General features: G+C 36.0%; 1 protein-coding gene across 6 annotated transcripts in view; it reads right to left on the minus strand.

Moving 5' to 3' along the window:
* Positions 1-24627, minus strand: part of LOC106667194 — a 38753-nt gene that overhangs the window by 2651 nt on the left and 11475 nt on the right. For 5 of the 6 annotated variants that reach the window (XM_014394985.2, XM_014395023.2, XM_014395005.2 and 2 more), the window contains 10 exons: positions 24305-24403; positions 24188-24238; positions 24070-24123; positions 23899-24000; positions 23717-23791; positions 18277-18321; positions 15853-15882; positions 15702-15773; positions 15010-15105; positions 5372-5530 (listed from right to left, as the gene is read on the minus strand). In XM_014394985.2, the coding sequence (XP_014250471.1) occupies positions 5372-5530; positions 15010-15105; positions 15702-15773; positions 15853-15882; positions 18277-18321; positions 23717-23791; positions 23899-24000; positions 24070-24123; positions 24188-24238; positions 24305-24403 (783 nt within the window). The remainder of the gene's footprint in view (positions 1-5371; positions 5531-15009; positions 15106-15701; positions 15774-15852; positions 15883-18276; positions 18322-23716; positions 23792-23898; positions 24001-24069; positions 24124-24187; positions 24239-24304; positions 24404-24627) is intronic. The other variant, XM_014395014.2, reaches the window with a different exon arrangement.

The following is a 24627-nucleotide window of genomic DNA, read 5'->3' on the forward strand; positions in this document are numbered from 1 at the left end:
GTGACATTGGATACGTTTTACGAATTATATTTCAGTGACCATTTCCCCATCGCTATAACCAGCTCCATTCGTTTGGAACTGTACGTGGCAAGTCCTAGATATAACCATGCAACGTTAGTGACTCTCCCAGATTTAACGGGGGAGGTAGACTCTGACGTTAACGAAATTACAAATGCGATTAAGGCCGCCGCAACAACATCAGTACCTACTACCGGGGGACCTAGACAACGCAGACAGGTCCGCTGGTGGAATAAGGTGTGCGAAGCGGCCAATAAAGAACAGAAGCGGGCCTTTAAAGGATTTAATACGTATCCGACGGAGGAAAATTTAAGCACATTCAAAATAGCTAGGGCAAAAGAAAGAAGGATCGTCAATGCGGCCAAACAGGCCTCTCTACAGAATTATGTAAAAGAATTAACAAGCGACATGAAGGGGGAGGTCTGGAGAAGGATTAACACCATCGCCGGGAAATACAAGCCACCTATGGTTCCGCTCCTTAAAATCAATGACTCAATGGTAACTGATGTCAAAGAGGTGGCCGATGCGCTCGCCGACCATTATGCAAATGTCTCGAGCGATCGGTCATATTCAGAGAGATTTAAACAAATTAAAGAAAGGCTGGAGTTGGAAAATGTATTGGACCTTGAAGGAAGCGTTACGGAACAGGTCAACTTGGACCTGACAATGGCCGAATTAGAGACAACATTTAAAAATACTAAAGATACAGGGTAGTGACAACATTCCAAATGCACTTATAAGGAATCTACACGCTCCCGCTAAAATGAAACTGTTAGAAATTTACAACGAGATATGGGGAGCGGGTGAATACCCGGACAGCTGGAAAGAGGCCATTGTGGTCCGATCCTAAAAGAAGGAAAAGATCCAAGCGCCCCCAGCAGCTATAGACCCATATCCCTGACGACATGACTGGGAAAGATATTGGAAAGCATGATAAACAGACGGTTAGTGTGGTACCTGGAAACACCCAACGCAGGAGCAGGCGGGGTTCAGGAGAGGCCACTCACCCGTTGACCAGGCCGGCCTTCTCTAGACCGCGATACAGGATGCATTCCTAAGAAGACAACATTGCATCGCGGTCTTCATCGATCTAGAGAAGTTCTACGATACAACCTGGCTATATGGGATTGTGAAAAAATGTCATGACTGGGGGCTACGGGGGAGAATCCTTAAATTAATAAATACTTTTTTGGAAAGCCGACGATTTAAGGTTTAAATTGGAGCAGTGACATCGGATGATGGTCGGAAAGAGAATGGAATCCTCCAAGGATCGGTACTTTCTGTAACGTTATTCGGGATCGCAGTAAACAATATAGTAGATAAATTGGAAGCTCCGCTGCTAAAGGTTTTGTGCGTCGACTTTTTCAGCGGAGACGATATCAATGAAATAACTAGAAAAGTACAAGAAGGGATCGATGTGGTGATCAGAAAGCTGAGGGCATCGGATTTACATTTTCGAGGGCGAAAAAAGCAGTACACTTCTGCAGACTGAAGAGGGAACATACTGCCCCTCCTCTTTCGCTAAAAGATAAACTGAGATGGCAGCACCACATCGACCATACTGCGGCCGAGAGTAAAAAAGTACTAAATTTAATGAAATTTCTAAATAATTTTCGATGGGGAGCAACGAGGGAAATATTAATTAACGTATTTAAATCGCTGTTGTGTACAAAATTAAATTACGGATGTATGGTATTCTCCTCGGCAAGGAAAAGTAGATTGCAGAAATTAGATAGAGTATATATCGCTGGTATAAGGATTGCTACTGGGGCTTTCCGAACAAGCCCGTCAACAGTTTATGTGTGGAGGGTGGAGTACTGCCCACGGAAAAGAGGAACTAGCTGATGTTGAATTACAGTGGAAGTATATGGGGCAGGCAATCCCATTTCCTCCACCCAATACTGTTTGATGAGGAAAAAGCCGAGGAGTAATGGCGGCTGAGAAGCCGGGAGGACAAAACAGCCACCCATCCACCCATATTTATTTCGAGGACGAAGGATCCACTCAGTGCGAAAAGCAGGAGTACGTGGGCACTAAACCATGCTTCCTTAAAAAAAGTTGTAGTGTTCCTCAGCGCTGGCAAGCTGTGGAGGTTGGTAAATAGCCTGAAGCTGAGTGAGTTATAATTAACAGAAGAACACAATAGATCTATGTAGGTCGAGGTGCAATAGGCCTTATGGCCGCCTCTCTTATTTCTATCCCAATCCAGTGTAGCGTTCTGGTCCCAGTTTTATTTTCAAATTACTCAGGCGATATAGCGATCATCTCAAGCAATTCTGATTTTATGTTGAACCGGCACACGGGCACTACTGGGTCTTCTTCACTCGCGGGATTTTTATTTCAGTTATTCAAACGCGTTTCGGTATTACGCCATCTTCAGTGAAAACTGTCTGTCATTTAGTCTGAGTAGGGTTATACTACTCCGCGTCCATCGCTTGACACTGGGGGCGTGCTCTTCGTGCTCGTTGGTCGGTCTCGGTGGCGGGTATTTCCGTTATCGGTTATTATTTGTGCGTTGTTAGTTTTTTATTTTTTCCTGGTGTTGGTTGCGATGTTTTGTTCTTCCGAACGTTTTCGTTTTTTGTTATGAAGTGTTTTTATAGGTGTAAAGGTGGTGTGTGATTGTGAGTTTGTTTGTGCGTTTATAAGTTTTCCGTTTTTAAGTGTTATTTGTTTGTATATCTCGAGGTTCTCCAGTATGTTTAGTTTTCGTCCTTTTTGTGCGTTGTGTATTAATGTAATGCTTGTTTCTATTGTGTTTGATTCGTGGTTGTAGTAGTTGTATTAAGTGTGTGGCGTAAATTGATTTTCCGTCATTGTCTCTGAAGGATCTAAGATGTTCTTCGAATCGATCTCTTAATTTCCTTCCAGTCTGTCCAATATAAGTATATCCGCATTACATGTGATGCTATCAACACCGTTGCTGTCTAGCGGGTTAGTTGTGCCTATGTTTCTTTTTAGTAGTTTACCTGTGTTATTGTTGGTCCTTAGTGCTGTATAGATAACACAAAAAAATTAAAATATTATACATAGATCTTTCACGACTTCTTGATAAACCTTCAAACGTACATTTCACGAATAAAACGTAACTTTATAACACCTTAGTGAAGTTGATACGGATTGGAAGTTTGGGTTTCACACGATGAACCATCATCTGAATAGGGAAAGGAAACATCATCTCAACCCCAAACTTCCAACCCGTATCAGCTTTACTAAGGTTACGTATTATTTGTTAAATGTATGCTTTAAAGTGTATCAAGAAGTCATGAAAGATGTATGTATTTTCAATCTTTTGCAGTTCGGGGTCTGGTGATTCATCATTTGTAGCTATAACAGCCCTAAGTGCCGCTATTCGGAGAGAGATATTTCGAAGGATAAAAAAACCGAAGTTAGAATTTTTTCGGAGAGTAAACCTTTCTGGGTTAAATATTAATTTATTTTCACAAGTCTCCAGTATTGGTTAGTGTTGCTGATTCTTTTACGTGACAACGACAAGAACAGAATTGCTTGAGAGGATCGCTGTATCGTCTGCGTAGTTTGAAAATAAAAAGGGGACCAGAACGCTACACTGAGGAACACTAGCAAAGGTAAGTAGTAGTAGATAATGCGTTTGCACTACAATCTCTCCTTTAGATTATTTAAGGTGAGACATAAAATTAACAAGTGATGAATTTAAACAACAAATTAGCATCAAATTCACTAATACTTGGCATAATTGTCCGGATGTATAATTTACATCTAGCGATATCGTCATAAATGCTTTGTTTTATTAACTACTGCATTTATATCCTATTAGTCAGGTTTGTGATTTTGTGATTCGTAAGGTCCGTGTAGGTAAAAATTCCAAGTAATCCGATCTTTTAGCAATGCAAATCAAACGGTAGTACCACTGGGAGTACGATGGTCGGATTACACGTTATAAGTTCCTTGTAACGTTTAATAATTAACATAAACAAAAATAAACAGTATTATCTCCTATTTGATCGTGGTACCTTTCGGGTGTTTAACAAGTAGTTACAAAGGGAGAAAAAAAGGACAAATTAATGGGTCCAACAGAGAAAACCTGAAATTCAGCAGATGCGCTGTGTTATTAGCCGGCCTATAATTAACTCGTAAATAAACTTTTTTTTAAACACACAAATGTTTAAATATTATTGGGAACAAGGAAAAATTTCTATGAAAGGGTTTATTATTAATGATATAAGCATTTTTTTTCTTAGTTTTTTGGTAAATACGAGGTTTTTATAGACTAATTACTGAAAAATGTACTACCGTAAAATAATTTGTCGTTTCTCTCTCTTTGTTTTATTTATTGAGCATCATATTACCGAGGGTTGATGATTGATGATAAATTAAAAAATAAAAATAAATTAACCCTGGTTTTGACCAGAACACAATTTTTCCCCGAGAAAAAAAGGCAAAATTTCATAATTACTCGTCATCTAAATCTTGATTATTTATATTTACATTAGAATTTGTTCTGATGAAAAAGGAATGAGTATTTAATTAACTATTAATAATTAAATTAAAACGTAGACTGTTATTATATCATTCTAATAACTAAATAAGTATCTAGATAGGTAGAATAAATAAGTATGTATGAACACACATATATGTAGACTAGTCAACTGCGCTGGCTTTATGATAAACTGTTCCAAATCTAATTACTCCCACACTGGGTCCGTTTATTTTCGCTAGTTTGCCGACAATGAAAACCTGTATAACACGTAACCTCCACTCGCAGGCCGACCAATAGCAAATATTTATTCAATAAAAAGAAGATATATTTTCTTATTAATTTTAACATTTTTTAGATTAAAAATTAATTCAACTATTTTATTGTTCCATATATTTTTCGGCCATATTTTTTTCATAAGTGTATAATGATAGACAAGGCCCGACGGATCGGGGTACCGTGATATGATCAGGAATGATCCATGTTGAGATAAAATTCCGCAATTTTCAGAGGACCAGGCCATTTTTCATTTATGTTGACACAACGCCGTATCAAAAATGCGGTAATCAAGAGGTGTTATAAATCGCGTGTATAAATGGCGTGTTTTTCGCCATCACATGCGGATGTCGAAAACAGCCCCCTTCCCGGCTAAATAGGAATGTTTAACACTATCTGACAAATTCGTCAAAAGTGAAATTTGTACAAAACCTTAATCCTCCTCCTCCTCTCATAGCCCGTTTCAACCGTCACTGGCTTTTATAATTAACGAGCAAAGCGTTTTCTAGAAGGAACAAAAAATTAATGGAGAAAAGAAAACGCTGTCTTGCATCTGCCCCGAAGCCTCCCGACAGATTAAATTATTTGAATTAATTTTAATTAGTAGATTATGCTTCTCACCTCGTCTTCGCTTGAGCCGACCTCGTCAGTCAGGTTTTCACCAGATGCCCTCCTGATCCTTTGCACGACAGGCTTCCACTTTTTAGACATTTTGAGGGTTGTCGGCTTGTCTCCAGAGCCGCTCTCGATCGCAAAACCATCCAGAATTCCTTTCACGTTCTAAAACAATTTTAAATCAAACTAAAATTTAGATTTTAAAACTTTAGGATATTAAGTACATTAAATAACGTTTCATGAAATGAATTGGAATTCTTACAAATAATGGTTTGAATGGATGTTTTTAAACTTTTAATACTCTCCAATACTTATTTAGAAATCGTGAGATGGGGTCTGGTGTGATGTAGGTTTCAGAGAAACATTTTCTTTATCGTGCCAACGTTTCGATCTTTATTGAGATCATCTTCAGGGCATGGGTTTTACAAACATAGTTTACATATAACAATTACATTTTGGATGTGGAAAAGAGAATTTATACAATGCAAAATATTAATAAATTCACTTTTCCACATCCAAAATGTAATTGTTATATGTAAACTATGTTTGTGAATCCCAGGCTCTGAAGATGATCTCAATAAAGATCGAAACGTTGGCACGATAAAGAAAATGTTTTTCTGAAACCTACATCACACCAGACCGCATCTTACGATTTCTAAATAATAATCAAAAGAGCGTAGATATACCAAAATGGCTCGAACCGACCAAATTACCAACCGACAGACCACTAAATGAAAAGTCATAATCAAAGCCACACAACGGGGTAGGTGAACTCCCGTAATGTATAGACACTACGGTCAGCACATCAAGTAGCAAAATCCCTTCGGTGTAAATGTCCGCATACTCAAAGGTTGAGAAAAATATAATAAATAGGATAAAGATAGAGTGTAAAAGTAAGGATTATTCCTTTGAATTTAACACTTTATATTCGGTTAGAATTATAATTTTTTTTTGTTTTCCTTCATTTGCATACTCCAATAAATTACTGCAAGCTGAATATAAAATATTATTATCTGTACATACAGATAAATACATTTATCGATTAACGGTCACTAATCACCACACACTCTCCAATACCACCACTGAAATATACACTGACAGGCAAAAATTCCACCCAACTGATTTTTTTGTATTTGTTGATAAAAGAACATTCTGCTCTTAACTTGCTTCATTGTTTAAATAAATATTTGTTTATGCAATGTTTTAAATTGGGAATATCAATTAACCATAAAAATACTTAATCCTTAATTCAAAACAAGGATAAAGAATATTTCAATGTATACTTTTTACGGAATTTAAAATGTTTATCGAGTCTCATTTGAATTCTGAAGCAATAAATGTTTAATTTTTATCTCTGTTTTCTTAATTTATTCAATTTTTGCACATAAAATTGCCACTTAGTGTTGAGGATGTTGCGCGTGGTGTGGAACTTATTGATGATGGACGTTCCATAAGGTTGCGGCTATTGCCACGGAGGTTACTATGAAACTCTGCGAGATGCCGTTAGACGTTTTCGAGAAATTGGGTCCTACCATAGAAGGCCCGGTTCTGGACACCCCGCGGTAACAGAACCACAGGATGACCGTTTTTAGACTTTAAGCATTTTGCGAAACCGGCACATTACAATTGTTCAAGCGATTCATCAGCTCTCCAGGAAGTTCGAGGTGTCCAAATTTCTGACCGCACTGCTCGAAGAAGATTAAATCAGCATGGACTGATACCTTTTCGTCCCGTAAGAGGACCAGAATCGACCAGAACACACAGAGTTGCACGGCTCGCATTTGCTCGAGAACCCAGCTATTGGTCTTTAGACGATTGGTCTACTGTACTTTTTACAGATGAGTGTAGATTCGCTCTACTATCTCCAGATAAGCGTGAAAAATTGTGAAGAAGGCAAAATTAAAAGTAAAAGCCTGTAAGTTTTCCCAGAGAAAATCTTTTCAACGTAGCTCAGTGATGGTGGGCGGAAATTTCAATGGATGGTCGCACAGAGTTGGTTGTTCGTGGAGGGTCTTTGACGGTCACTCGCAATGGGCATGATTATTTGGAACATCATGCGTTGCATATCCTTGACGGAATCAAAGACAATCCTACTCTAATGCATGATAATGACCGTCCACTTGTCGCTCGCATAGCACAAACGTACTTTCAACAGTATAGTATCAGGGTCTTAGCCTGGCCAGCCTTTTCTCCAGACTTGAACCTCATCGATCATGTATGAGATAACCTCAAAAGACGAATAAGAGCACGTCCATCACATCTGATACATTCCACGATCTTGAAAATACTCTTCGTAAAGAATGGGCTAAACTCCAGCCAAGAGACATTTCGAGACTGGTAGAAAGTATGCCAAGGCGTCTTCAAGATGTAAGTAAAGCAAGAGGAGGGAGGAAATTCGCGATATTGAAATATCAATTAAAAATCTAAAACAAATTTTATCAAGCCGTCTTTTTTTATTTTTCATTTTCCTTATGAATTTACATTTTTTTATTTTTTTTAGACAAAGACTCAATTATTAAAGTTAAAAAACGTGAAACTTTGATTAATATGTAAAAATATTTACAAATAAAATTATATTGCAAGTGGGCGGAATTTTTTGCCTGTCAGTTAATATTGGATATAAAATTCACAGCGGATATTTTTATATTTCTCAAAATATTCTTGGCGCCATATTACGAAAGATTTTTCTCGTGATATCCGTTAAACACAAATGTTATGTATAACTCCCATAATAATTAAAAAATGTTAGGCTAACAGTTTACATTATTATGATGAGTGGATGAAGGAGCTAGATGTCACTGTGGTTTCTTTGTCTCTCTGAGAGACTAAGAGAAAAAGTGTGAGTGTCACAAGTGGAGAGAAAAATATAATAATAAAAAGAGAGAAGGGGGATTGAGAGAATATCAAAACGAAAGAAAGAAACAGCAGAAAATATCAAACAAGCAAAAGAAAAAAGGACAGAGAGTGAGAAAGAGGTAAACAGAAAAATAGAACCGAAACATGCACAAAACAGAAATAACAAGAGAGAAGGAAAAAAAGAGAGAATAGATAAATGAAAAGAGAGAGAGAGAGAGTGAGAGAGAGCAAGAGATAAAGAAAAAAAAGGGAAAGGGCGAGTGATAAAGAAAGAGAGACAAGAAAGACAAGCAAGTATAACGAGTGAAACATAAAGCGAGAAAATAGCAAGATAAGAAAGGTTTGTTACCCTTAAATTGTAAAGGACCACGTGAATATTGAACTCCCTCTTTTTTTCTCTTAAAATCACCACGAGGCTACAAGATAATTTTATTAGCTGCCCCAACGAAAGGCAACGCTGCGCCTACCCTCAGGCCTGAGCGAGCGTGGAAACGCTCTGGAGAAAGAAAGGTAGCCTCCATTTTAACAATCTTGTTTCCTCCTTGAAAAGCAAACTTTTATGGCTACAAACTAAAGAACGTAACAAGGGGTAAAGGAAAAAGAAAGAGAAATTGAAAAAGAGAGACAAATAGAAAGAAAGAGAAAGATAGAAAAACAGAGGAAAGGGAAAGGAAAAAGTTAAAGCAAAAAAGATATGAGAGAAAAACAGAATTACGGGATGAAAAGGGGGGGCGAAAAAAAAAAGTACGAAAAAGAGATGGAGATAGAGAAAGGGAGAGTGAGAGGATAATGATTACATGATACTATTTAACCTGAAAGATAACGTTGTAGTTAGTTAAACAACAAGTTTATATTTTTTTATTAAGTTTTATTTTTTTATTTGTGTTTAACTGTGAAATCACGTTGTTCAATTGTAAAATTCGTATAAATTGGATACTTTGATTTTGAAACTAAGCTTTGTTCCATTTTTCATAATAATCCATTTACGTTTTAGTGATCAATTGACCAAGTTACTTCTTGCAATTAATTATTCGTTGTATGAAAGGTCTTGGTTGAGATAAAAAGTCAGTGTCACGAGATGGATTCGAACCCGCTAAATACGCCGCTACTCTACCACTTGAGCTATGGTAACTTCGACCCTCTCGGACAGCAACTCTCCAACTCAACCTACAACCGTTCAAATTTTCCGTCTTTTTTGCCATTTTCAAATGTTGTGTAATCAAGTTTGGATTTTGTGTGTGGCCACGGGGAGCTGTTTAGTGAAGTGATACTTCATTTACTTATTAAATGTTAAACAATTTAAGTTTTTGTGCTCAATAACCAAGTTACTTCTTTAAATTAATTATTCTTTCTATGTAAGGTCTTGTACTTCATAAGTAGATGAGAATCTAATCCTGCTTACACGACATTTGAAAATGGCAAAAAAGGGGGAAAATTTGAACGGTTGTAGGTTGAGATGGAGAGTTGGTGTCCGAGTGGATCGAAGTCACGATACCACAAGTGGTAGGGCAGCGGTGTATTTAGCCGTAGGTCGTGGGTTCGAATCCCGAAAGAATAATTTTTCATAAACTTGATTCAAGTGTTTTGCTGTTTACTTTTTTCTGCCTTATTTGTGCGAGTTGATTTCATTTTTTAATGCTGGCTTACTAAACAAATGTGTGACACTTTAGTTGTATTTTTATTTACGATGAAGTTGTAGCAGCTTTATCTACGTCAGTAATTACTTTTTTTTTAAATTGAACCTAACACCAACAAAAAAAGATTATAATTCAAATTTCGAATTGTAAAAGATGAAATGAAGATGTTCATTTGACCTTTAACCGTTGGAGACGCGGCTCAATGGAATTTCTGAGCCGGGAACAATAGAGGTTCAGAATTCTTTCGACCTGGTTAAAACACCCTCTGGATATTAAAAGGCATTAAGCGCAGCGCCTGCTGTTGGCTTTAATGATCGTATATCAAGTGAGCAAAGACCTGCAAAAGCGGGAACAGCAATAAATTACAGATAAATGAAGAAAGGCGAGAAGCGACAACGAACTGGCTCAACAGAAAGGATGTTCTCGGAAAGAAAAGTCCTCCTTGGGTCTTACAAAGTAGAAAGAGCTAGGTGTTTCCACCTTACACAATTTTCTCATCGCCCATAAACTGCTTAAACAAATAGTCTATTTACATAGTATATGTACTAATTTTTTTTATACTCTTACCGAATTTGAACATTGTAGGAATGGCATTTTCTTAACAAACATTAACAGAGAGGATGTTCAGTAAAACAAATATATATATAGGAATAAATAATTAAAATACAAAAGGTAAGTAATACATAAAAACGTGTAGGACTCAGCGGGTATATACAGACTCAGAAAATCGATCAAATTAATGGTTTATCGCTTCGAAGAACTCGGCGAATAATCTCATGATTACTTTAATTAACTATTTACAAATATACCTCCATTCGATTTCGTGGTCCGATTGTACAAATCACTTTTTTCAATTAATTAATTTTTATGAAAGGTTTTGGTTGAGATAAAAAAAGCCAGTGTCACGAGCGGGATTCGAACCCACGATTTTCGCCTAAATACGCAGCTGTTCTACGACTTGAGCTGTCGTGACTTCCACCCACTCGGACACCAACACCGCATCCGAACCTACCTTTCGAATTTTCTCTCCTTTTTTGCCATTTTTCTAATGTCGTTGTTTTATTTCAACCAATACCGTAAATAAGGATTAATTAATTGAAAGAAGTTATTTTGGTCAATCGGACTATGAAATATAGATAGACTTAATATTATAGTGCCACATGAAATAGATCAGGGATAAGCCCAATTGTTATTAATTTGAAACTATTTCTTTTAATTTGACTTCGATCCACTTGGACACCAACTTCCCATGAAAAATGGCAAAAAGGAGGGAACGTTCGAAAGAGGAGGTTGAGTTGGGAAGTTGGTGTCCATGTGGATTGAAGTCACATAGCACAATTGGTAGAGCAGGCGGCGTATTTAGCGGAAGGTCGTGGGTTCGAATCCCGCTCGTGACACTGGGTTTTTTTTATCTCAACCACTACCATTCATAAAGATTAATTAATTGTAAATGTAACATTATTATTGATTAATTATTACTAATGTTTATTTCTTTAATGGATTCATTTATTTGTAGACAAAAATATATTATTCTGACATTCATAAAATAATATCATAAAGAAGAAAATTTAAACTCAACTGTTACAAAAAATAACATCATTTTGAACAAGTTCAATCATTAATAATTTCAGTTTTCCATTTTTTAAACTATTTATTTCAAATGTTACTTGAACGAAATATTTTATGAGGTCAACAATAATTATACATCAAGAAAGAGTGTGATTAACTATTCAATACAATCGAGACCTTGAGATGAAGTATGAAGTTGGATTATTAACTTAAGAGGGGAACAGTGTAGACCGTTCACCGTGGACGCAGGTCGATCCAAGTTTTGGTTGGAAAACAATTAGCAAACTACAACATGGGACCAGACTGACACTAACATCACTCAGAATTGTGCAAAACAATTTTTTTAAAATTACCGTGGCGGTTTATTTCCGTAACATAATTTCGCATTCGAACCGAAAACAAATGGCCATACATTTTGTACAGTTTGAGAAATAGAAAAGATTTCAGTCAATGAAGGTAATCACTCGTGTGGGATAATCCTATATTTGCTACATGAGAAACTTTGCATTGATGTTTCTTTTTTTGTAATTATTTGATCTTTGTTATTGGAAGTTGTATAGTACGAAAAAAATAGAAATGTTCATAGGTTAGCCTTATTTACAGTCACTTTTCTAAATATTTACTCCATTTTTAATTCTTTTCTGGTTGACGTTTCAAAACAAGATATCTTTTTGAAATGAAGATAGGAGATTTTGTTTTTGTGAATAACACGAGCAAAGGTCCAGATGGTTTTCCTTTCATATTGCTCTATGAATGCAGATTCTCACTTTTTAAACCGTTCTAATATTTAACCTATCACTAGCAACAGGTGCGTTGTCAACAAAATGGAAAACAAGCTATATTAAGCCAATTTTCAAAACTGCTGAGAAAAATGTTGTAATCAAATATCGGCCAATAGGTATTCACATATATCGAAAATCATTGAAAAAATAATAAATGACAAACTCACACCACATTTCAATGATATCATCATATGCGATGAACAACATGGCTTCACCAAACATAAATCCACTTTAAGTAACTATCATTCCAATATGATGTTCTACATGCTTTTGAAGCCCAAAAGCAAATTGACATGGTACATACAGACTTCTCAACAGCTTTTGACATTAGCCATTGTATTTTACTCTAAAATTTGAATGCAATTGATGTTCATGGCCATTCACTGATAAGAAGTTACTTAAATAATAGGATCCAATATGTTATCATTAATGATATCTCATCCAATCCCATTGTGTTCATATCTGTTGTTTCGCAGGGAGGACGACATTTATCAACTACATTATTTAATATATTTATAAATGGCATTAAATCATGTTTTAAAAATTTTAAATGTAAACTTTTTGCAGGTGACCTTAAATTTTACAGAACCATAGATTGTGCAACCGACTGCGATATTATCCAAACAGAATTAAATAACTTAGTGACGTGATGCTCAGTAAACTGCCTAGAACTTAATGTTAAAATATGTGACTTAATACGCTTCCATCGTATTTGATGCCTTTTAATCTGTGACTATAAGATCTGTGATATTAAATTTCCTTCACTAGACTCCATAAAGGACCTAGGGGTAATTTTTGATTGATTTTAAGTTAACGTTCCTTGAACATATAGAATATATAAAAAAACAAAAGCCTAAAATGCTAGGTTTAATTAAGCGTAATGTAACTAATAAAAATAACATTAATGCCATTAAAAACCAAAATTTCGCTTTGGTCAGGTCCAACTTAGAGTATAACTCACCTGTTTGGTCACCCTATTTCAATAATCATGTATATACTTTAGAAAAAGTGCAAAAAATTTTTAACATTCTGTGGACTCAAACTACAAATACGGCTTGAACCAGACGGCCATTCAACTGAGATCCGAATTAGGTATAAATCCACTAGAATCTATAAGATCCATGACTAATGCTCTAATTGTTCAAATAACTAACAATATAATTAAATGCCCCTCTCTACTAGAAGAAATAAAATTTCATGTACCTGCCTATAGAAATAGACAAACAGAGTTGTTTCATATAGCACACCATAAAACCAATTATATGAAAAATACTCCCCTGGAAAAGGTTTATAAAATAGTAAACTGTGCAAACGACCAACTAGACATGTTTTACCAGTCACAAAACTGTTATAAAAAAGAATTACAGTCAATTCTAAACCACTAAAGAAAATCATGTATCTCTTCAAGTTTGATTTTACTATTTATAATGTATTTGTTATATTTGTATATGCCTCTATTATGAAGTTTGTAATGTATACATACTGTGTAAATTCAAATATTTTCCGTAAATAACGATATCATTGGGAGCATATTTGGACCATTTGTTAATCCAAAAATAATTGGTAACCGTTTTATGAGTAATACTAAATTCCTACTAAAATCATTGTCTCTAAAGAAAGTTTTAATGAAAAAATATTACAAAATACTATTGTAGTTTGTATAGCACAAAATCAAGAACACTTATTAAAACTTATTAAAAAAAAACAAACAAAAAAGTGTACTAGAAGCAAACTGAGTAAATATTTCGGGTCATACTCGTTTAATTAACATACGGATGCTCTGGACGAAAATAGCACTTTTAGAAATATTTTCGTTAAAGTCTTATATGTACTGATCAGTTTTTACTCAATACTCAGCATCTCTTTCCAGTTTTCAACCAATTTTAAGGTCATCATTAAAGAAACCAATCTTAAGGTGTCTACAAATGATTGAATAATTACGTATTTAATAAATCGGTTTAATTATTTAAAACCATTTATTAACAACTTAATTGAGTTAATTTGTCATTTCATCTGATGATGACTTAAAATAGGTAGAAAGCATAGCATACTACATAAAATTTGCTTTTTCATCAAGATAATTTTTCTTCCCAAGAAACAAAGTTTATATTCGTTTTTTACTTTTTAAAAAAACCACGAATGCAAATTTTCGGAAAGTCAAAAAATATTTTTTACCTATAGACCACTTTCCATATGAGAAGATTGTTTTAAATTGCACAAACTTTTTTTCTATTACAACGACATAGAGAACTTTCTGTGTTTTTGAAAAGTTCAGTTGTAAGCTGGGCCAAAGTTGGGCCGTAAGTTAGGTTGAATTCAGGACAGATGAGTTTCGAACCCGGGGCTTTTACAGTGATGAATCACCGACCTTGTGCCGACCCTTGCTTTTCAGGTTTCAATGATCATCAATAATTTATTTTAAAATAAGTATTTGCACTGTTATTAATTTTAAATTATTCTGAATGTAATTGGGTAACAGCCGGTAAAGTTAATTTTCTCCAACTATTCGTCTGGTTGTATTTATTTCACAATTTTTTTTTAAAGAAAATAATTTTGACGAATGCTTTCATCAATTTTCCTGTCATTTCTTTGCAAGTATGACATTGGTCGAGGTTTGTAGATTAGTTTGTTTTTATTAATTATTGTGTAAGGAAACCTCAAGGCTATGCAAGATTATCCAGCAGAGTAGAATTTGGTTGGATTTTTTACTATCGTTAACACAAACGCCAAAAAATTTTTGTTAACCCTCGAAAAGTAAACGGTTCCCCTTCATTATCGTCATATTACGAAAGGGAATTACCTTTTCTATATCCGTTAAAGATTCATTGTGGGGGTCGATGTTTTCTTGGCCAAACATCTGATTCCTGAAAAACTGCTCCTTTTTTGCTTTCCATTCCTACAAAATAGGAGATTCTTAACGTTTTCTGATATAACATCAAACTCTTATTTGTACTTTTTCGTTCGAAACATTTCGAAACAGATGGAGAGGTTTTTTTTAAGTTGTTGCAAAGGGGAAAAAGCGTCGTCGGACAAAGCGAAGACGTTTGACTCCAAGTGCGGATGGTATATCACTGCCTTTGTATTGATTACTAGACCTTATACTAGTATTCTGGGGAGCATCAGCTAATTGGGGTTTAATAAAAGCGGTGAGAACGTCCGGCAATGTCTACAACAGGAAACCACTCAAGCCGATTGGATCCTTATTAATCCCTTCTCGTTTCGTTTCGCCACGAGACGATGATTGAAAAGGGAAATGATGCAAAAGATGACGTCTCGGGAACAAGCCTGGAAAACTGTAATGAAATGGGACGGATACCGATCGATCCAAGGACATAAAGGAAAAATGAATAGACATTATATGTCTATGACAATTAAGAGAGTCTTCGTAGAAAAAGCAGAGTGCAAGAACGACTACAGACATCATCACCAACCATTTTCATATCAATATTTTTATACTTGAATGTAGGATTAATAAAATCATTGAAAAAATACCTCTTTAGACATTGGCCGATCGTTGGCAGAACGTTTAACCTTCTTCACTAACCGATTCATGAACAGAAAATCCTTTAAAAAATATATATACATATATATCAATAAATTCAAAAATCCGACATCTGAATAAAGTAACTTATTTTGGACTTACTTGATGCAAGCCTCTTCGTAGTCGAGAAGCCTGTAAACAAGATAAAAGAAATCTTACATAAAAATTAAATTAACGGTCGATAGTTAAAAAAAAAAAATGAATCAATCTAATAGCAAATAAATATAAACAATTGTTATATAAACAATTCATTTTTCATTCAGTTTTAAAATTAAAAATTATATGAACATTTTTTTTATTGATCACGCATGTTTTGGTTTAAAGGAATATTATTTACTACACTGACACGCCAAAAATTCCTCCCAAATGATTTTTTTTATATTTTTTTTTTTATGGATTTAATTTGTCTCATTGTATTTATTAATAAATATTTGTTTATGCTATTTTTTAAATTGATAATATCAATTAGATGTAAACACACTCCTTAATCCCAAACAAGGATAAAGGATTTTTCAATGTTTACTTTTTACGGAATTTAAAATGTTTATCGAGTCTCATTTGAATTCTGCAGCAATAAACTGTTTTATTTTCATCTTTGTTTTCTTAATTTCAATTTGAAACTTAAAAATGCCACTTAGTGCTGAAGATGTTGCGCGTGGTGTGGCACGTGTTGATGATGGACGTTCCATCATGTATGCGGCTGTTGCCATCCATTCCTTACGAAACACTGCAAGATGTCGTTAGTCGTTTTCAAGCAACTGGGTCCTACCATAGTTGTGGACGCCCTAGGGTAACTGAACTACAGGATGAACGTTTTTTGACTTTAAGAATTTTGCGAAACCGGCACCTTACTGTTGTTCAAGCGATTCATCAGCTCCAAGAAGTTTGAGGTGTCCAAATTTCTAAGCGCACTGCTCGAAGAAGATTAAATCAGTATGGACTGATGGATATTCGCCCAGTAAGAGGATCTGAATTGACAAGAAAACACAGGGTCGCACTGCTCGCATTTATTCGAAAACACAGGCATTGGTCGTTGGACGATTGGTCTCCGACTTTCTACAGATGAGTGTAGATTTGCTCTACTATCGCTCAGATGAGCGTGAAAGAGTGGAGAAGGCGAAATGAAAAGGACGAAGCCTGTAATTTTTCTCAGAGCCAACCTTTTCCACAGATCTCGGTGATGGTGTTGGCGGGAAGTTCAATGAGGAGTCGCACGGAGTTGATTGTCGTTCGTGGAGGGTCTTTGACGGTCACTCGCAATGGGCATGATTATTTGGAACATCATGCGTTGCATATCCTTGACGGAATCAAAGACAATCCTACTCTAATGCATGATAATGACCAATGAATTGTCTCTCGCATAGTACAAACGTACTTTCAACAGTATAGTATCAGGGTCTTAGCCTGGCCAGCCCTTTCTCCAAACTTGAACCTCATCGAGCATGTATGAGATAACCTCAAAAGACGAATAAGAGCACGTCCATCACATCTGATACATTCCACGATCTTGAAAGTGCCCTTCGTGAAGAATGGGCTAAACTCCAGCAAAGAGACATTTCCAAATTATCAGTCGAAATATTAGTAGTAGATAGTATGCCGAGGCATCTTCGAGATGTAATTAAGGCAAGAGGAGGAAATGCGTCAAATGTTAATTAAAAATCTAAAACAAAATTAAAACAAATTTTATCTGTCGGTCTTTTTTTATTTTAATTTTTTATTTTTCATTTTCTTTAGCAATGTAATTTTTGTTTTCTTTTTTTGACTAAGACTCTATTATTAAACGTTAAAAAACTTGAACCTTTGATTAATATATAAAAATATATACAAATCAAGAATTACAAGTGGGTGCAATTTTTTGCCTCTTGGTGCAGAAAAAATTAGAAAATAATCTTTCTTAAAGTGAAAGCATAACGAAACTTCCAGAGGAAAGTTTTTATTTCCTTTTTTTGTATAATTTTATTGTAATTCCAAACCGTTTTTCACGTTATAAGTATTTAATAAATACATGATCAAACTATTAGGCTACTCTTCAGTTTATAGTTCATCTGTAAATAAATCAAATTAAGATTCCAAATGTTTTTGCATCGTACATATTTCCTCTTCGCGCATGTCATCATAACCATTATTTAAAAAAAGTATAGTTAATGAAGGTCGTAGCTTTTTGCTTTTTGAAACTTTTATATATATATATATATATATATAAGTTATGTACGAGTATAAACATTGTGTTAAATAAATAATGTGATGACAATGCAAGGATGCAGGTGTTGCTCCTAGAATTGTCATCAGCACTCTCTCCCACTCTAGAAATTTTATAAGGATTTTCATTTAACAAACAAGTTAGTCTTAAGTTCGATTTCCCGAAAGCATATCGACGAGATTTGATTTAGATTCATAAAGTTCTGAATGTATATTTTTCTCTGAATAAAAGTTTTTAAAAAACCCATTCGACAAAAGCAATTATTTGTATATATTATGTATATAAATATATAAATAACTTTTTGCATTTTTTATATTTGCACTCACCGCATGTCGATGATGGTGTCCTGCATGGGCAAAGGTTTTTTCTCCCTAAAATATAAAATAAATTATTAATTAGTGGGATAATATAAGTCCTAAGCTAAAATATAATTTTTCAGTTAGTCCGCGACCTTCGGTTCGACACGGTACACATCACTTATCGAAGAAAGCCGGGACTAATCCGTTGCACAACACTCCTAACTGCAGTTTCTTTAGTTAAATACGTTCTTCTTTGAAAAGAAATTTTTAAATTTAATTTTTATTATTCTGTTGATAAATTTGGTTGGCCTCCGGGCGACCAAAAAAAAAAAAAATAAAATGTCCGCCGCCAGTGGCGGACATGCGTCGTTCGCCTCTGACAATGAAAGGGAAGGCAAGACCGAGACCAGGGAATCTTCTGGTATAGGAATAATCAGTGGCGAAAAAACCAACATCAGTCACCTAACCTTAAGCGTGAAAATAGTATGGGAAAACAGGAAAATCTTTTCTCAGTGAAAGATGCCCGTACCACGTATATCTGGAAGGTAAACAAGCGGATGGGCAAATAGGAGGTTCATCTCAGTTACACGCTATGTCCCTAGGAAAATTATCAACGAAAACCACTATAAAATCCGGAAAGACGCGAACATGTTAGTTAGCTGATTTTCTGAAAAGCAAAAATATAAAAGCGTACATCCCGTCTTTTCTTCTAGCAAGGGAGGGTGCAATCAGAGGAGTGGACCCGGATCTTCCTGACACTGAACTTTTACAAACTTTACAAATCGGAAATCCGTACATTCAAATATTATCAGCTAAGCGGTTTAAGAGGAAAGTCGACAAGCAAAAATCTGCCACGGAACCCGGTAATCTGGTTAACACTGGGACTGTTCTTATTACTTTCAAAGGACAGACATTGCCCGAATATGTTACTATTCATTATGTACGAACCTTTTGTCAAAAATGTGGTCCTATGTTTCAAGGTTTGCGCTATGGGCACGTAAAGGAGCACTGCAAAGGAGCTCTAAGATGTACTCATTGTCTAGGAAAGCACGAACAGAAAGATTGTGATCAGAAGGATATCGAGGTGACATGCTTGCATTGCAAAGGGACGTACTCCGTATTCTCCCGAAAAGATTGCCCAGAGGATGAAAAACAAAAAAAGATAAAAAAATAGTAATGGCAGTGGAAAACATATCTTATAATGACGCCATTCCAGTAGTAACCAAAAAATCATATGCAAAAGTTACGACTGCTCCTGCTAGGAATGATTCATCAATATTCCCTGAATTACCTCCCCCTTCAACGCCCATTCATAGATGGACCAAAACCGTCTCTCAAAAGAGAAGAAGCTCCTCTCCTCCCGGAGAAGATATGGCTCAAATTAAAAAAAAAACTTTATAGTCCAATTACTCCAAGTCCAAAAAACTTCCCGGAGGATTAAAACCACACAACCCACACCGCCCTAAAGGAAAAGATGATGAGAAAAACGCAAATTTCGCTATCATTTGTGAAGCCGTCTTCCGCGTCATAAATAAGGTTATAGAAAACAAAAATGAAGATGCCCAAGTCCCCAAATTTGCAGGACGTTGTCCAAAGTAGTGTAATGAGTCTTCCTATTTTTCAAAACATGAAAGGTCGTTCTGACTTAAATTTAGAAAACTAAAAAATTGAACCGATTCATATGTTGTTAAATTTTTCTTACATGTGGATAGATTATGTTCTGTTGCCTGTGTTAAATGCTATCTCTTTCCAAGATGATTGTTTACTCCCTCATATCGTTGTAATTAATGGCCAACTCTTGTAACATTAACTTAAATTGCATACAATGGAACTCTCGATCATTAATGACAAAAAAGGAAGTTTGGAAGCCCTAATGGATGATAAGAAAATTGACTTGGTTTTCTTATCTGAGATCTGGCTGAGCCCTACTACGGTGTGCAAATTTAGCTCATTTTATTTTCACAGAAATTATAGGGAAGTTGGGTATGGAGGCGCCGGAATTTTGATTAAAAATAATTTACAATTTGTAAACTACTACATCAATCTTCCCAGTCTAAAAATATTTATGATAGGCATTCAAATAGTCCAGGGTAACTCGAACCCGATTACCATTGTTTCGGTCTACGTTCCACCTTCGGAAGAAATTTCTTTCGTAGAGGTGGATACATTTTTTAAAAGCCACCCCAAGCCGTTTTTGGTCGCCGGGGATTTCTACGCTCATCATACTGCTTTCAGTTCGGAATGGACCGATAAATTAGGAAAAGATCTCCTATAGGCCATGGAAGATAATAATGTCATATACGCTAATGATGGCTCCAGCACCAGAATAAAAACACCTAGATGCCATAGGAGTTCAGCAGTAGATTTAACAATGACATCGACAGGAATAACCGCTGTCGCCAAATGGCAGGTGCTCGAGGACCCAATGGGCTCTGACCACCTACCCATTCTGTTCTCTCTCTCGAAAGCAGTCGCTCCAAACTCTCCGAAGAAATTTTTCCGAAAAAACGGAAAACGGAAAAAACAAACTGGTCGGAATACGCAGACTTGTGAGAAAAAAATTTCGCTCGACAAGAAAGAGCTAAGGGATTATGAGTCGATTGTCAATGCTATGTCCGATATAAGACTAATGTATTCCATAAGAAAAGCCCGGGACACTCTTCGGAAAACCCTGAGCAAGGTCTGGTGGAATGCGGATTGTGAGGCTGCTGTCAAAAAACGCAAAACTGCTTTTATAGAATACAGAGTTAACCCTACATTTGCAAACTACGAAGCCGTAAAGGCCACTCAAAAAGAAGTTAATACTGTCATTATGAACGCCAAGTCCGTTTCCTGGAAAAACTATTGCTCTTCACATAACAAGAACTCACCAATAACATCTATCTGGATGTTATTGCATTAATAACGTTCCATGTTGCCCTCGGGCCCCCATTGTTTTTGGTCAGTGGACAATAGATCTAATAAACAATCTGTCTATCTGGCCCAGTTAACCGTCTTACTTTCAACAAGTCCGAAGCACATGACTCAGAACTAACTGACTTCTTTACAATGTCAGAACTAGAAGGTGCTTTAAGGAAAAGTAACAACTCTGCGACAGGGTTAGATCAGATACAGTACAGTATGATCTCCAACTTACTACTTTGAAAGAGGTCCTATTAGAAATACTTAATGGATATTGGTCTGTAAAATCAATGCCTGACATCCGGAAAGTTACTGTTGTGCTTTTGATTAAAAAACTGGGGAAGCGACCAAACGATCCAAGATCATATCGCCTCATTTCATTAATGTCATGCATGCTGAAATCTTATGAACGGTTAATTAAAACTCGTCTAGAATGGTGCCTCGAAAGAAACTGCAAACTTCCTGCCACCCAGTTCGGCTTTAGGAGAAATAAGTCGGTGGTCGATGCTCAGCTATCGCTAATTGGAGACGTTTATCTCGGCTTTTCATCCCACGAAAGCGTATTGGGCTTATTTCTAGAATAAGTGGAGCCTATGATAATGTCGATCTATGGATCTTATGATCCAAACTCGTTGATTTACTACTCCTTATAGATTTTGGACGAATTGTCATGAATATAATATCTAAAAGGAGTATCTTCGTGAGCATTAATGGTGACCGGAGAGGTCCTTTTAAGACTTTCTCTCCCTCAGGGAGGTATTCTTAGCCCTATTCTCTTCGCTATCTACACCGCGGATTTAATGTCGATCATCCCTGAATATATAAAGACAGAACAGTATGCCGATGACATTTGCATATACGTGAAGGACAAAAGCATCCCTGAGTGCAAGAAAAAATTAGATGAGTTCATGACGAAACTTAAAACGTGACCTGAATGGACTAGAGATTTCTGAAACGAAATCGATCTTATGCCAATTCACGCGTAAGCGCAAACACGGACTACCAGACAATGTTAAATTAGGTGACTATGATTTCCCAGTCAAGAGTGACACCCAATTTTTGGGACTTCTCGTCAATTCAAAGATGAACTGGACTCGACATATTAATGAGCTGCTGGTAAAAGGCGAAAAACTATTTAACATTCTTAGAAGTTTTAAAAGCTCTCGGTGTGGAGCAGACCCAGCTACAGGCCTACTATTTTACGATCGGTGTTAGATTACGGAGCAATATTTTACGGCCAGTCGGCAGACTCCCACCTGAAAAAGGTACAATTATTTATAAATAAATGTCTCCGTCGAATTTTAGGGTGCCTACAAAGCACTCCCGTAATAGCCATCTGTGCGGAGGCAGCTGAGCTACCGTTTAATTCCAGCATTAAAAAGCTAGCTATCAACAAAATCATCAACTTGTACCAAAATGATAGCCCCATTGTGTCCAAAAAGCTACCGTAGCATCGCAGGATCTATCATCTATTCGGAAACTATTCGGGGTTTCTTCCATGGTTTTCAAACCATATGTTCCAGGCGGATGCCAGGGAACACTTTGTAGTCCATTATATCATTTTCACTGATGGTTCTCTGGTGGAAGGTAAGGCTGGCTTTGCTCTTTATGACTCAGTACGGAGGAAGAATAAAACATTTTCTCTCCCTGCAAATAGCTCCATTTTCTCTGCCTAATCCATAGCTATTCTAAAGGCATTAGGGTATGTACAGAAAATAGATGTTAAGAAAATTGCTACCGTGACTGATTCAAAAAGTATTGCCTAGAGAAAACAAATTACCAATTCGAAACTGGACCATGTAACAGTAAATATTTTGCTATTGTATAGGGAACTGGTCAAGAGCGGAAAAAATAAAACTCTATGCTGGATTAGAGGGCATTCAGGGATCCATGGGAATGAGCTGGTAGATGTGAAGGCGTAACAGGCTATCGATACAGGAGAATTCTGCGAATATATACAAAAAGCGATTGTAAACGTTAACTCAATGCGAGTTGGCTATCTGAGTGGCAGGAATTTCATAATGGCTCCGCAGGCGGATCACTGTATCGGTCCAGGTTCCCCGTGGTACCCAAGGCTCCGTGTATTCAAGGATGCAGTGCAACACGCGACTTCTATACCGTAATCACACGGATCAGAAGCAACCATGGCTTATGGGGTGCTCATAAATATAAGATTGGCCTGAGAGAATCTGCCAATTGTGCTTCCTGTGACTGTACAGAGGACATGAACCATATAATTATGGAATGCCCAGAATACAGAAAGATATGAGACAGAATGACATCAATGGCATCGAATCCTTGGTTGGAGTGGCCAGATCTTTTTCATTGGAAACTTTAACTACATCTGGGAGAAGAGACACATACCATCTAATTTATTGTTTCATAAGGGAAAGTTGCATTGAGGTGTAATTCAAAGGTAGGGTAACAAGGAGCGCGTGGTTCGCCTCGAGCCTCTTGCCACCTGCCTCACTAAGTGGTGGTATCATATTTAAAAAAATATATATATATTTGATACATGGATAATATAATATCATGAACCCCCCCCCAAAAAAAAAAAAAAAATTACTTTATAAAATTCCGGTTTCATGGCTTTTTCTTTCAGGCATTCTACCAAATATTCCAAAAGATCCCGGAAGGTTTTCTAAAATTAGAATAAGACAATCGTTAAACACATGATTTATAAAAAGAGTGATAGCGATACATAGTAAAAGAAATAAAGGTGGACAATTATTGCTTAAGAATACTCACATCGGGAGACATAATGTCCTTAGTAATGAAGTTGTAGACACATTCAAAAAGTTTATCCTTATCCATCATCGAAACCGCTTTGTAAAAGGCCTTCAATACTCGCTGAAAAATTTAATTATTTCACATATAACGTTGCTATACTGTAAACAAAGGTGTAATTAAAACACTGACCAATTTTTCCTTCGCCTGTTGTTCTCGGCTCATTGTATTATAATCGGTAGGAAACTGGGAAAAAAACATATTTATTAGAAATCTATAAAAAAATAATTTAACTAAGAAAAAAAATTACTTTACTATGCTCCAATTCGAGCCCGATATGCACCGCCGATGAAACAAGTATCTAATAAGTAAAAAAGAGTAGAGATTTTAGAAAAACTTTCAATAATTAAAAAAAAACATTAATTACAATTCCAGCGCTTTCCAACGTTACGGTGTTATTGCAACCTTTCATAGGGTCAGACGCAGATGTGTTTGAAAGAGAACAGCTCCTCAAGATTCCTTCCAACTGAAATGAATATTATATGTCATTTTTGTTCAGATTATTAATTACAATTTTCCAAAGTCATGAGGCGATACGGTAATTGTTGAATTAAGAATTATATTTTTAAGAAGACAAAAACATTTGTCTCACTTTATTAAAATTATATTTTCGTACCTAGTTTTTCTTTTATTTTTAAAAATCTTCAAAAATCAAATATTGATTATTTCAATCAGTCCGCTGATCAGAAT

Source organism: Cimex lectularius, unplaced genomic scaffold (genome assembly GCF_000648675.2).
Source record: "Cimex lectularius strain Harlan isolate CLEC.00 unplaced genomic scaffold, Clec_2.1 scaffold133, whole genome shotgun sequence".
NCBI lineage: Eukaryota > Metazoa > Arthropoda > Insecta > Hemiptera > Cimicidae > Cimex > Cimex lectularius.